At 50.0% G+C, this 14272-nt stretch overlaps 1 protein-coding gene across 3 annotated transcripts in view; it reads right to left on the bottom strand.

Annotated features, from left to right (window-relative positions):
• The window catches only part of LOC144125366 (uncharacterized), a 187013-nt gene that overhangs the window by 16475 nt on the left and 156266 nt on the right, over nucleotides 1–14272 (bottom strand). For all 3 annotated transcript variants that reach the window (XM_077658685.1, XM_077658684.1, XM_077658686.1), the window contains exon 3: nucleotides 7034–9384. In XM_077658685.1, the coding sequence (XP_077514811.1) occupies nucleotides 7792–9363 (1572 nt within the window). In that variant the 5' untranslated portion in view covers nucleotides 9364–9384 and the 3' untranslated portion in view covers nucleotides 7034–7791. The remainder of the gene's footprint in view (nucleotides 1–7033; nucleotides 9385–14272) is intronic.

Below are 14272 nucleotides of genomic sequence, written 5' to 3'. Positions count from 1 at the left end.
GCATGCCAGCTATCCACTGATTTGAGGAGGCGGCTAGATGTCAAAGTAAACTAACTAAGATAATCTGAGGGCTAGAAACTATCAAAGGAGCATGGAAAAAAGAGGGACCATCTCCCCCAGCTCTAAACGCAAAACCAAAGTGATTACAAAAGAGGGACCATCTCCCCCAGCTCTAAACGCAAAACCAAAGTGATTACTCAGCATTTACATGTCACCGACGCACTTATCGCTTCCCAACTTATGAATGAATCACGACTTAAGAGCCTCCCTTGCTAGCTGTTGTTTAGAGCGGCCAACAAATTCAGTTGCTCCGAAAAGTGAATGACAATGGCAACTTGGTTTATGGGTTTGTTTTATAGGGGTTGAACGTCCCAAAGCAACTCAGGCTATGAGAGACGCCGTAGTGAAGGGCTCCGGGAATTTCGACCACCTGGGGTTCTTTAACGTGCACTGACATCACACAGTACACGGGCCTCTAGAATTTTGCCTCCATCGAAATTCGACCGCCGCGGCCGGGATCGAACCCGCGTGTTTAGGTCCTGCAGCCGAGCGCCATAACCACTCAGCCATCGCGGCGGCTGACAATGGCAACTAAAACATTTCTTAGGCAGGATGATAGTTGTGGCTGATTTAAAAGAGGCAGCGTTTTTTCTTAAGAGTTCATTGAAGCAACGGCCAGTCTGCCCTATATAGACACGACGATTTCGCTTCCAATTCTTTCAGTTGCAAGCTAGCTCTCGTCCTGTGTCCCTCTCATGTGCTTGTTTCTCTCGCGTTAAACCCCTCTCGAAATGCCGAAGAAACATCACCAGTGCTGACCTAAATATTACCACGCAACCAGCGGAGAACATTAACAAATATGAAGAGGTCTAATTTCGAGCTTACTAAAGGCAAAGAAGACCTAGGAAATGAGTTGCCACCTAAGAAGGTGCTGTCCATGTGCACCGCATGAGAAATGAACTGCGTTTCACCCCGTCTGAAACTCATCATTTAACCCACTGCGCCACAAAGCCGTTGTGCAAAGTTTGGCCTAAGAATGTTTACACTTATAGTCGTGGACTGTCTAAGTTTTTTTTTTTGTTCTGCGGTGGATGCCATTACCACCGCTAGCTTTGCTACCTGAATTTGGCAAACAAGCATCCCTGCGGTCCCGGAAAAAAGCTCCACGAAGACGTCCATGTCATTCCTTTAACAAGAATCCAGGATCCACCGGATTGAAGACGTCATGTCAAAACAAGCGACTGAAAGCCCGGCGACCGGCCACTTGCTCGAACCTTGCCGAGCGACAGAGCTGTCGACGTGTAGCGTGTTTCATCGAGCGAGCGCAGGTTGGTGCGCAGTGATCCAGTCCGCGCTACGGAACGATCGAAGGAGGGAAGGAACGAAAGAGGGAGGGAAAAGATTGGCCTGGCTTTGTCCTGTCCAGCGAGCGAGGAACAGCCGGACTGCTTCTGCGCTATGGTAATCCAGCCCAGTCGCGTCCGGGACTAAGCCTCCCGATCGTCCAGCCTCCATTCTCCCCCTCCTCCTGTACAGCAAGGCAGGCTGCGCCTACTGTGGCCCGGCCGCATCTCTTCATCCCATGTGAAAGTGACAGGTGGTGACAGGAGACATCTTATTGCTGCGTGGCGGCGCCAGGCCCCTCAGCGTCTGCCGCGGGCGTGTGGGCCCTTTTGTTTCTTGTCTCTGCGTGGCGCTCGGGGATTCCGCCTTGATACCCTGTATAAATTTACACACAGGCAAGCTGCTCTCTCTCCCTTTCTTCTTTCCTTGCAGAAGCGACACAATTGACTGTCACAATAATGACGCGGCGGGGACCTGCTGATTACCAAGTCAGCCGAGCAGAGCTTCGCCTTGGGCCGCTCCTTTGTTAGCCCCCATCGGGGATCGACGCCCTTTGTTTCCTTGCCGGGCGGGGTGAATATAAAAGCCGTAGCCGCTGTGCTCTTCTTCCCGCTTCTATTTTTCCCTCGCAGAGAGGCTTGCGTGGCTGGGCGCTGTAACATGATGTTGATAAACTCGACATAATCTCTGATGTGCAAGAGAAAGCAGGGCAGGCAAGCTTGCTTCTTGATGTTGAGCGCTTTCGCCCATTTGTTTTCCCCTGATTTGCCTCATTAACTCTAAGGTGCGGTGCAGTATTTGGTAAAACGCATGCGCTCTCCGCAGATGAGTTGGCTTCAACGGGCTGGACATTTTCTTCGACATCCTTACAGTGGTATTCCTCAAAACTTCTCAAAGCAAAGCTTCTTTGTCGACGCAGAAAAATATAGTTTTCAAAACGGACACGTAAAGACAGCTGTCAAAAAAAAAACAACTTTCGGAGTATGCGCATCTTTCTCCTCTCGCTAAAAATATTACGTTTTGGGTGACGACGTCACGCGACGTGAAAACCGCGCGATGAGTGGCGAAGGTATTTTCTGGCTCACCTGCTTCATCGCGGACCGCGATATCAGCGGCCATTCGCCCATGCGAGAGCGACTTCGCGCGGAAGGAGATCACGTGACAGGTGTCCACTTCCCAGTAGGAAAGTGGGATCGCTTAGCAGCCGCCACGAGCCGTGCGCATTACGGCGAAACCGAACTCCTCTCTCCCACTCTCAGTCTCTCCCTCGCCGGCTTTTATAGGCTAGTGGAGGCGCTCTGCGGCGCGCTGCTGCGGCCGCTCCCCGCGAATCCCTAATCTGTGCGAAAACAGGGCTGCTTCTCCCCATTCCGGCCGTGCTCTCGCGGGCCGCTGCTCCTCGTTTCCGTCATCACGGCGCCCTGCCCTAATCTCTCCCCGGCCGCCTCGCGCGCACTCCAGCTCTCTCCGGCGAGCTGCGCTCTTCCCGAAGCGTCGGGGCTTTGCCCGGTCTACGCCGCATCGGAAATAATTCTGTGCAGCCAAGAGCAAGTTCAAGCCACGACACCCCTCGGAATAGACCTTTCACATAACCAAAAATTGTGGACAAAAGCGTTTTTGAGCGGGAAACCGCTTATGAACGCAATTTTTTTTCGTATAATGTAAGATTTCACTATAATAATTAATATAGCCGCAGATCCCCCGACGGAGATCTTGCGTTTTTTTTTCTAGTAACGTTTTTGTTAGCATCAAAAACGTTCCCTATTAGTTTTCTATAGCAGTCTTAGCTGTTCGATGCGACGGATGGAAACACTTCAAAAGAAAGATTTTGCTAACACATCAGAAGAATGTGCAATTGCCTTCAATATTTCCATAACAGTGGCAAGTTTCCAATTTCAAAATTTTTTCCCGAGAATGTTAAACATGAGAAAGGACGTAAGAACGGAACGGGGCATGAACTTCGCTGTACGGGGCACTTTGCCATTTTCGCAAGCGTTTAAAAGAACGTTGCTTCCCGAAAATCCGAAACCACTGACCTTTATTGAGGTAATAATTACGCTGAATAGTGGGACTTACTTTAATTACTAAAACTTCCGCGTGCAGGCCCGTGGTTTCATATCATTGTGGTCGTTACTCGACAGACAAAGCCACAATGCTAGCCTAAACTGGTTACAGTCTAACCCAACCCATGCGTGGAATATCCTCCGCCGTACTTTAGGCGTTTTGGTGAGTCAAGATTAATTAAATGCACGCGATTCGTCGAGTATATTACTAGTGCCAGTAGCTTCTCGTGATCTAATAATAATTCGTTGGCGCTTACACATTCCTAGTCCAGCTGAGATCGCGTATCCACGCTTTCCATAAATTTATTGCAATGTTTCAGCGTTCCAATGAAAAATCGGCCCAAAGGACGAACGCGCTGGACATTTCAATGCAAACAGTTCGCTTCAAACCTCTGAGACGAGTTCTGAATTTCTGGAAGCCCCCTACGTCGATCTAAACGAGGTGCATCGTTCTGTAACGCGCGCCTGCTATAAGGACCAACCTTCGATCTAGCAGCACCGAGGCGGCTTCGCCGCAAAGCGACATTTCTGCCAGGCCGCGCCGTTTACATAACAACATGCCCCGCCACGAATCGATGCTACGCGCCACTGTCGCATTTGCGTAAACACGCCAGGTAACGCTTGAATAAGTTACGCTTGTTACTCTTCCTTTTCCCATCGCATAATCGAACGCCAGAACCAATGCTGCGTTTCTTTTTGTCTGTTCAGGGATTTCGGGAATTTAAGGGGTCATTGCGTGAAAGGGACTGGCCCGTGGTTACGTTGCGTTTCGAAAATCCGCGTGAAATTATCCTGAAAGACGTTTTGTGGTTTTGGTTAGATATAATGCGCACAGTTCGCGCGTATTGTACGTCAAACTTCGCACGCGTTGGTAGAGCAACGCTGTATCGTTGCCTGCGCAGTTGAGCCAGAGCTGCACGGAATTCAGTGTGGCCGAGCTGAGCTTTCGGGTCTCTGTGTCGCGTGAGTTCGGCTAGGAATGGGAAGCTAGCTGGCTCTAGCATTTACATGAGCACACCCTCCTAACCCCCCCCCCCCCCCCCCCCCCCCCCGGTTTCCTCGTGCTTTTCGCTCGTAAGCAGATTGCTGGAAGAGGACTTGTTTCGGGGTCCAGCACATTCTCCTGCCTTCCCAACAGTCACCGAGGTGGCGGCGGGAGAAGGCGAGCGGGTAACAAAGGACCGGGCTTTAGAAAGAAACATGGGCCATTAGACTTTTCCTTACGTCCTGGCGCTTCCGAACGGCCGCATCGTTAAATGGCCTGTTTTATGTGGCCGGTGGTTTCCTCTCCTTTAGTCTCTTCTACTGTCTGTTTGTTATGCAACAGGAAAGAGTGGTTCACTTCGTTTTCTTTTTTCGCGAAAGAGAAGTTGTTTTTAAAGAACAGAAAACATGAAACAGGCTTGTACTGGTGTTACAGCTAGTAAAAAAAAAATCTAAGGCTCGTTGAATGCGAGAGATTGCTTGCGCTATGGAACCATTTAGAAAATGATACAAGTGGGAATATCGCGCAAAATTCAACGTATATCCTTAGGGGAAAGCAAGAGACCTTCTCTTCCCTTTTAACCAGCAATAGCCGTCGAGCTGACAGAGCGGTTGTCGAAGTGGCAAAAAGTATCTCTTACGTCCCCCCATGGGTGTACAAGAAATGAGACGTAAGCGTGACTTCACTGTATCAATTGCTTCGTTGCTTACTTTGCAGAACTGGCGTGCGCGGGGTAGCGCGAACACGCCGAAACTTAGTGGCGAGCTAGGACCAAAGCAGGAAGCCAGTGTGGGCATACTTATTCGCAGAAACTCGCCGGTTTTTTGACGCAGCCGCACAATCACAAACTGAAAATTGTTGACACTTGATACGTTGCTCTTAATTGAGTCGTGTACACGTGTTATTTTAATTTAAAAAATTCAGTGTCTTTACGAAGCGTCTGTAGCAAGTTTTCAGTTTTCCACGCTGGTCTTTGCTTGTGGCTTTATCGACTGGCATCAATTTTGTGTCAGTCGTGGCTTCCTTGGCGAGCTAGCAACTAAAGCTTAAAGTCAAGTCTACATTCTTCAGGACGGTGCCACCTGACGCTATGCTGCATACGCTGTGCACGAAGAAGGGACCGGATGTATGGATTCTACGCTGGACCGACTCAGTAGAATATGTACAGGTGCTCAGCATTTGATTTAGGAAGAACCACATGGTGCGTACGGATATGAAAATCTATTAAGCCCGAAGTAATGTGTTTCAGTTTTGAATGACAGTTCGCTTCGTCCCGCCCGTTGTGCCATAGGTGGTTCGGGCAATTTTTATTTTTATTTTTTCTCTTGGCTGCCCACCTTCTAACGCAAGTTCGCTTCACCCTCCAGGCAGCTTGCAGGCGTATGGTAGCTGCCCAAAGCTTAAGCAACCACCCCCCCCCCCCCTCCCAATGTAGAAAACAAGGCGCGTCCTGGTAAACCTTTTGTAGTATGTGAATTAGATCGTGAGCGTGCAACTTTCTCTAACACACACACACGTTTGATCACAAGTTTATCACCAAACTGGGAAAAAAATTGATTTTGAATGAACGCTCGCTTAAGGTGCCGCTGTTAAAACACCAGCTCTTCTCCAAGTTTTTCTCCCACGTAGTGAGGAATTTATGATAGTACCGTATGTTAAGTTACTTGTACGATTTGCGGAACTACATGACACTGGATTGCGACACATCGCACAGGACAGCAAGTTGTTTTGCGTGTTTTTACTGTGCCCTCAAAAAATAGGCTCTAACTGTCCTAAATCTTATTCTGTCCCCAGGACATGCCAGAAACAAAATATAATACGCTCCAGTCGAAGGTAACCCCATAAAGCATCCGTTTGAAATATGAACGCAGGACTAAAACGAAAAAAAAAACAGAACAGGAATGAACCACATGCTGTTATGCTTCTGAAGGTGGCGATTAGAACCTTCAGAAACACCCAGTGAATTTCGTGTCTGATCTCCTCCTACAAATCGTGACCCAGGCATGAATTGTCCGTATACACGCACGTGCGCTTCGTCTCAATAAATACACATTTCTCCAGTGGGCACATGTAATGGCCGAATACTTGTACGCGCTTGGACTGGGATTCACTTCGAGCGGCGGTCTCCCGCTACGTTTGAGCAGACACGATCTCCGAAGCGCTGTCTTACATCTTCACTCCTAATTATGACAGCTATCTTTCAAGTATACAGTTTTGATAGGAAGCCTACTGGTCATATAGTTTGATAGTGCTCCTTGCAGCAAAGCACATTCTTAAATACCGAAATGCCTTGAAAGGTAAGGACGAGGGTATTCCTCATCCTGCACTCTAAACAGAAAGGAGTAAAAGAGGAGAAAGCACTCCCTTTCTTAAAATGTAGTGCGCTAGGCGACAGCTTAGTCTCTTTTTACTACCCTTTAGGCGGATTCCTGTTTAGAGTGTACAGCAATTTGCACCTTCAGTGGTGTCTGAATGACTCCACTACACGGATGAAAGGCAAATCATGAGGCCTGAACACTTTCGACCAAAGCTGTACGTACGCTGCTCTAATTTTAACAGAGACTATGCGAATAAAATGGAATAGCTTGCGCTGAATACAGAATACAGGGCAAAACGAGGTGTATCAAGGAGAGGTACTTACGATACAAAAACGTGTTGAGTGGCGTCGGAGGCTTCTCCTTTGCACATGCCGCCTTGCATTCACTGCGTGTCCTGGTTCCCCTATACGTAAGTCCACATCTACGCTGCACGATTATACAAACACAGAGTTGCCTCAGCGCGGCAGAAAACTGCTGGATATGTCGAGGTGAGCGAAGCCGAGGGCGACGTTCACCGTAGGACTAAGTCACTTCGCCCCCCACCCCCTTTTTTTTTCTGGCCGCAACGTTCCTGAAAACGGCAAAGTACGGCGAAAAGAAAAGAAGACAGCGCAACACGTCCTTCACAAAGAGTTGCACGCGCCGTCGCGTTTGCATAAAATACCGCTCTCGGGGATGGGCGTTGGCACCGCACATACTGGCGCGTCGGGAGAAAAGGAGAGGAAAGCACAACAAAAGCGCAGTTCTTTTTTGGAGATATGTTGTGTTCTGCAACCCGCTGCTGCACGCGCCTTGCAATCTTATCTCTTCTTTCCTTTTTCTTCACTCTATACTGCATCTGTGATCGTCTTCCACCAACGTATAGAAAGAGTCTATGGACCGTGCTACTCACGAATGCAAAAAGAAGAAAGCGTTCCTGCGCACCAAAGCCATCGCCGCAGCGCGCCACGACAGCTGTTGCTACTGCTGCTGCTGCTAAGGAAAGACGGCAGTCGTGATTCGGAAAGCGTCCACACACAGACGTGAGGGTGGATATGGACGTGTTGTTGTGGCTTGCGCGCCGTGGCCGACGGCCGTCGCTCTAGATGTACGCCAGGGGCGTCGGCCTGAACTTGCCGTTGTAGGTGACGTGCGCCGCCGGAGGTAGAGCCATCGCACTCTCCGACTTGTGGAACTGCCCCATGTGCGGGTCGTGGAGGCTGGCCGTGTCCAGCTGCTTCTTGAGGACGCTGGATACCTTGCGACGGTACCACAGCACGAGCGCCAGAACTACGACGGCGAAGATGGCTGTGGTCGACAGACCCACGATCAGGATGTTCCGCCTCGTTCGGCCGTCGCAGTCCAGGTCGTAGTGCGACAGGCCACGCAGAAGTTCCCGGCTCAGGTGAGTCGGGCTGTGGCAGCGTACGTTGGTCCAGTTGCCCGTCTGGTCCAGAGACCGCAGAAGGTCCCAAAGCCAGATGACGCTGCAGTTGCATACAATGGGGTTGTCTCTAAGGTCGAAGGAGATTAGCTGATTCCAGGGAAGGAGGTCCGGGTGGAACGACTCAAAGCCGTTGGCCCTGAGGCTAACTCTGGAGAGCTGACGCAGATTTGTGAAGGTTGCCGGTGACAGATAGCGCAGGCGCCGGTTCTCTTCGAGTACGACTAGTTCGAGTTGCGTGCACTGGCTAAAGGCGCGCTCGTCGATGTGGTCCAAGAACTCTGAGCGCACGATGTAGAGACGCTTGAGGTTTTCGAGCGCCCTGAAGTTGTTCTCCGAGAGGCTTCTCACACTGTTGCGGCCAAAGTGCAGCTCTTCTAGCCTGTGCAGGTCAGACAGCGCGTCCGTCGGGAACGCGACGAAGGCATTGTCTTGAAGCCGCAAGTTAGCCAGCGAAACGAGGCTCGAAAAGGCTCCCGGTTCCAAGATGGCGGTGGAACAGCGGTCCATGCTGAGCTCCCGCAGCCTCACCAGGTGGCTGAAGGCATTGTCCACAACGGTGGGGATGCCGTTCATTCCGAGATCGAGCGACAGCAGGTGCGGTACGTGGTGGAAGGCAGGTGTGGGAACGTGGCTCAGCTTGTTATCCCTTAAGATGAGCGACTTGATCCTGTGCAGGCCGACGAACGCGTCCGGGTCTATCCTGGCGATCTGGTTGTGCGAGAGGTCGAGTCGTTCCAGGCTTCGCATGTCGTGAAACGCTCTGGACGGCACGTAGGTCAGCGCGTTGCGTCTCAGCTGCAGCTCTAAGAGCGTCTGAAGACCCCGAAACGTGTTGGCCTCTAGTTCGGTCACCGCGTTGCTGTCTAGTAGAAGCACTTTGAGTTCGGCCAGCGGAAAGTTGTCCGCTCCCAGAGTCCGCAGCTGGTTGTAGGACACGTCGAGGAACTTGAGTTGCTGGTAGACGCTGAAGGCGGACATGATGTTGCGGATGTTGTTGCGCGTCAGGTGCAGCTCGCGGATCTCGGGGTTTAGGGTGATGGGGATGACGTCGAGCGCGGCGCCTGCGCACTGCACCGTCAGTTTCTCGTCATTGCAGACGCACCGCATGGGGCAGAAAGCGTGGGCCATGTCGCCCAGCGACAGCAGTAGCAGAAACAACACGGGCAGCTCTGCTGCTGTTTGGACAGGCCGCCGGCACCTGCCGGCCCTCCGCTGGTCCCGGATCATGGTGCTGGTCCTTGTCACCACCTGCGAGAAATAAATCAGCCGTTGAGACCAACCTGTTGAACAGACGCCGATGAGTTGCACCCACACGCTTGCACATCGGAACACACTGTTTTGCAGACAGTCTACGAAACATCGGCGCATGACCTTTCACAGAGAGATTCTCTAATCATACGTTTTGGGGTGGCGCACACGAACTGCGAGCGCCGTTGTGTACCGCGTTTCGGCATTAAGCACGCGTTAAGCACGCATTAAGAAACTTTCTTTACACACATAAACGTTACATACTGTGTGGTAAGCAACACAGGGCTATAGCCAGTGCAACGTCACACTTCAAAGGACAGAGAGCTGGACAAGTTGGTTGCGATCCATATTATAACATCGTGGAAGACGAGGACAAACTAAAACCCAGACAACACGTGCGCTCGTGTTGTCTGGCTTTTCTTTTGTCCTCGACTTCCGCACTGTTATGCTATAGGTCATACTTCATTCCGCAACACTGCGCAGCGCAGTGCAGCACTATGAGTAAACGCATATATAGGCAACAACAGACATTCAAACATGAATGATCAACACACTTCCTACTCATACATACGAGTCGTTCAGGCCCTATAGATGACGGAATCCAAATGTCACCGAAACCAAGGAGCATAGGGGATGTCTTTTTTTTATTTGTGGTTTCCATCAATTGGAGGTTAATAAAAACAAAAGAAAAAACAACCACATGCCGCCGGTGGGATCTGAGCCCCCGACTTCCGAGGTGTGGGGGATTGTTTTTTCTTGTGCTTTCATTAATCTCCCATTGATTAAAACCACATATAAGAAAAAAAGACATGCCCTGTGCTCCTTGGTTTCGGTGACTGTTGGCTTCCGTCATGTACGTCATAACGAGCACCTTTTTCCTTTGAAACAGGTTAGCACTAAAAAGGACGAACACAAGGCGAGAGAACGACGACACGACACAGATGAGCGCTAGATGAGTCGTGTCTTCGTTCTCTCGCCTTGTGTTCGTCTTTTTTAGTAGCGCTAACCTGTTTCAAATAAATGTTTAACCAACTAGCCCAGCACCAAGTTTTACCTTTCCCCTTTTTCTCATCTGCTCACCAGGCTCTATTGGTCGTTTTAATTGTCCATTTTTCTATTTATTTAAATGTACTTCAAGATCAAGGTCAGCTGACATCACGTTGTGCAGAAAATGAAAGGCAGGAGCGAGAAAAAGGCTTGCGACGCCAAAATACACGCGAGTTTGATATGGTATGCCAGTTCTGTATGGTTGGTACGGCGGTACCGGAATATATTTCTGACATTTCCTCATTTTTTAAAAAAAATAATTGGCGTCATGCTTCGCTACACATTCATTCCTTAAAACCTTTCACTCTGAAAACTCTCAAGTGTAATTGCTGTGATTGAGAAGAGCGCTGGTTTGGGCTTCTACTGGGACAAAGGGCGAAACTTATGCTCTACATATCGCATAGATTTGAACCGTTTCTTGCGTGTCCTCGGCGCTTGCGTGTATTTTCCACTAATTTCAACACAGTCAAGGAATAAATTTATTAAAGCGTGAAGCTTCGTGCGGAACGCATGAACGTATAAACTTGCATTCTGGCTTTTTAGTACTTTTGTTTTCTTTCAAGGTATATTGCCACAGCGACAGTAACGGCGGAACGTGAGCCCACATGCGACCACTTTCGCACTTGAGCCAGTCTCTTCAGTTCACTAATTACCATGTAAGCTTACCACAACAGCATATAGGTGCTTCAATTTAAGTTAATAGTAAAAGTCTACGATCTGGAATTCGAGCGGTTCCAAGCCTAACGCATTGGCTCTTTGAAACAGCTTCCATATACAAAGACGTCGTCCTAGTGCCCAATCGTAGAGCTGGCGTCGCCTCCGGAACCACGCGCTAACCACGGCTGAGAGAGTGACCGAGGAGCTCGTTTGAATTGCAGCTTAAGTTACTGTCAGTTACGTAGTTAGGTTTAGTAACGCCCATTTATTCTTTTTCTTACCCACACGGTAACTGGCGCTTCCTAACCAACACACAATGAGGACAAGAGGTAAGAGCAGGCCACCCATGCGCAGAGAAGAGCGGACGACAGAAAGAAAATTGCCCGCAAAATACCCTGAACACACACACACACACACACACAAAAAGGAACGCAACCGCCAAACAAACGAAGAAAAGCCGATGCAGGATGCCGGTCCGAGAACCGAGAACGGAAGCTGGACCCACAAATTGCTGACCGACCATTCATGAGTTCGTGGCAGCGTAGATGTTGAAATTGGTGAACAGACGAAAAGAAATGCGAAAAGAGGAAGACAAGGCTGGCGAGGCCGGACGGCGCAAGTGCGGGCCAAGAACCAGAACACACTTCGCCGTTAAAAAATGAATAAAAATGCAAAGGAAAGAAATAAAGTGGGCCAGCGAGCGGCAAACATGGCGCAGAAGACGAATCGGATCATGGAAAGGAGAGAGCGGCACCGGAAAACGCCAGAGGTGATTCTGCCGCCGTTCCCGGCGCAAGATTGAAGATGACGGATTGCCCGCGACCACCACGCTGCCCGCGCTGCTGCGAGAGCCGGAGAAGGGAGCTCGTTCACGCCGCCGGCCAAGGAGGCTAGCGGCGCGCGCTGCTGAGTCTCGGACCTACGCAGGGCTGTGCTTCAGCGGTGGCGTCCCTCGGTTCGGAAATCCTGGCGGCGGCGGCAGAGTTTCACGTTCAGGAGGCCAATCTCGCGCGCCGCCGACTTCTCTTTCCCTGTTCTCGCTCATTTGTTGCTTTCGCGCTCGGTTGCGCTGCAGGAAGCGCCCGGTGCAGAAGGCGCTGATTGCGTCTGGATGCTCCCCTTGGCTCGCTGCCGCTTGGTCGGTGTTTGTGGCACCGGAAATGGACAGCGGGCGAGGAAGCGGGTAATTTCTATTCGCTGTTTATTCCTGTCCGACTCATACTACGCCCACTGGGAGCGCCGCGGTATCCCTGAAGCTTGGATGGGCATTTCTTGCGGGGCGCACTGGGGCTGAAAAGACGAAATCAGTAGCGCGTAAACGAGCCGTACGGAAACCGAACTCTCGCGGTTCGGTCAGGTGGAAACGGCCACTGGATTTCCGAAATCGCCGAAACCTCCCGTCTACGTGGTTAGTCGTTAGTTGGGCGAGGTGAAAGACGCGGCTTGATTGCTGGATTCAGTGGCGGTTACTACAGCGTTGTCGGTGTGTACATCATGGCTTTCAAAAGGGATAGAATTACAAGCGGAGGTAAAGAAATATAAGGGAGCTGATGGTCATTCTTAAAGCAGCACGAAAAAGGCAACGGGCGCTGACTTACAACTGGCTGAGGGTAACAACCGAAATCGGGAAGACAAATTAAATGGGCTTGAATGCGACACGCAATGTGCGGAAATGGTAACCAGTAAAATGCTGTACTGAGAGAGTCGTCAACAAGGGAAGGAAAGGGGCAGGGATAGCCAAAGGTCCCAATGGAGTGACGAGCTTAAGAAACTTGCTGGGACAGTGAGGACGCCGTCGGTGCAGGAGAGGAGCGAAGCGAATGGAGGTTGCTGAGAAAGGCCTCTGTTGTACAGTAGACTCAGTTCTGCTGATTTCGATGCTGAGATGTAATCCGACCTTTATTAGCAGCAAAAAGAGCTTCTCCATGGCTACATCAGAATGAATGCTGTCAATTGAAAATGAAATTTGTCTTTCTTTCAAATTACTTTGCAAAAATTAATTAGGAAACGGCCTGCAAATAAAGCAAATCAATCAATCAAGGCAAAATTTGCACGGGGAAAGTATGTTTGATAATCGTAAGTAAATAAACATACTTAGAATTTAGTACAGGGCCTAGCTAGATGAGCGCGTTCTCGCTTCGGTGTAGGTTCTGACGTACATCACCCAGTGAAATCCAATGCAAACTCCTTGTCAAAGTCTTCAGGGCAACGTTAAACCTCTAATTCTCAGTAAGGTCAGGAAAATCGACGTCCTCACCTTTTAAGCCTCTTATAGGTAACGTAAACACTCCAATATGCCGCTCAAAAACAGACCAACTGTCCTGAAAACTTTTGATCGAAACTGTAATTATGCGAAAGACCTACTAGCATTCTTTTTAAAATAGAAATGGCTATGCACTCGGCTCACTGAAAACTGGGTGGAGAATCAGAAGAAGAACACGTGCGGGAGCACTTTGCAGTGCTGATCTCTGAACAAGGAGAAATGCCTCCGACAGTCTGGCCGAAGTTTGGACTGCAGATGTAAATTTTCTGAAGTGAGACCTTGATAGCCTCGGTGGACTATTTTTCTGTGGCTAGTGACGTGAAGTCTGCCGGCTGATGGCAGCTGCCAGCAGGAACAGCGCCAATGATGTCACGGCGCTCATGATAGCAAAAAAACGTTAGGCAGGGTTTAATCATGGTTATACCGAAAGGTTATACCCAAAGGTCTGTCTGCACAGATGGGCCAGTTAACTCAACCAGTTCTACGGGGTCTGTGGTGATGCCGGTGAGGTCGATCTTGATGAAGGTGAAGACGACTTGCCGCACTTCCTCAACTGGTGCGGAACTAACTGCCCTTCAGGTTGCAGTTGAGTTCCTCAGCCAAGAAGCTCTATATGTATGGTTAGTTCACACTCCGAAACAGCCCTACAAGGCCTGAAAGCTGCTCTACGCCGTGGGTCGCATGAGCAACTCGTAGCAGAGATTCGCGATGTGCACCACTGCGCCATATCGAATTTTTCAATTGCTGCCAGGACACTGCGGTATCTAAGGGCACAACCAAGTGGACGAGGCTGTCCGGGCTGCCCACAATGACTGACATCAAGTCAGTACCCCTCCATCAAGAGTTGACGCCGCATGTAGGCTTCGTAGGTTGGCGTTGAAGCTCATAATTTCAGCGTGGAACGCTGGCTTAGTTTTTCAA

This window comes from Amblyomma americanum, chromosome 3, assembly GCF_052857255.1.
Source record: "Amblyomma americanum isolate KBUSLIRL-KWMA chromosome 3, ASM5285725v1, whole genome shotgun sequence".
NCBI classification, from domain to species: Eukaryota; Metazoa; Arthropoda; class Arachnida; order Ixodida; family Ixodidae; genus Amblyomma; species Amblyomma americanum.
Note: the sequence above shows the minus strand (reverse complement) of the source record. Positions and strands in the feature narration are given on the sequence as shown.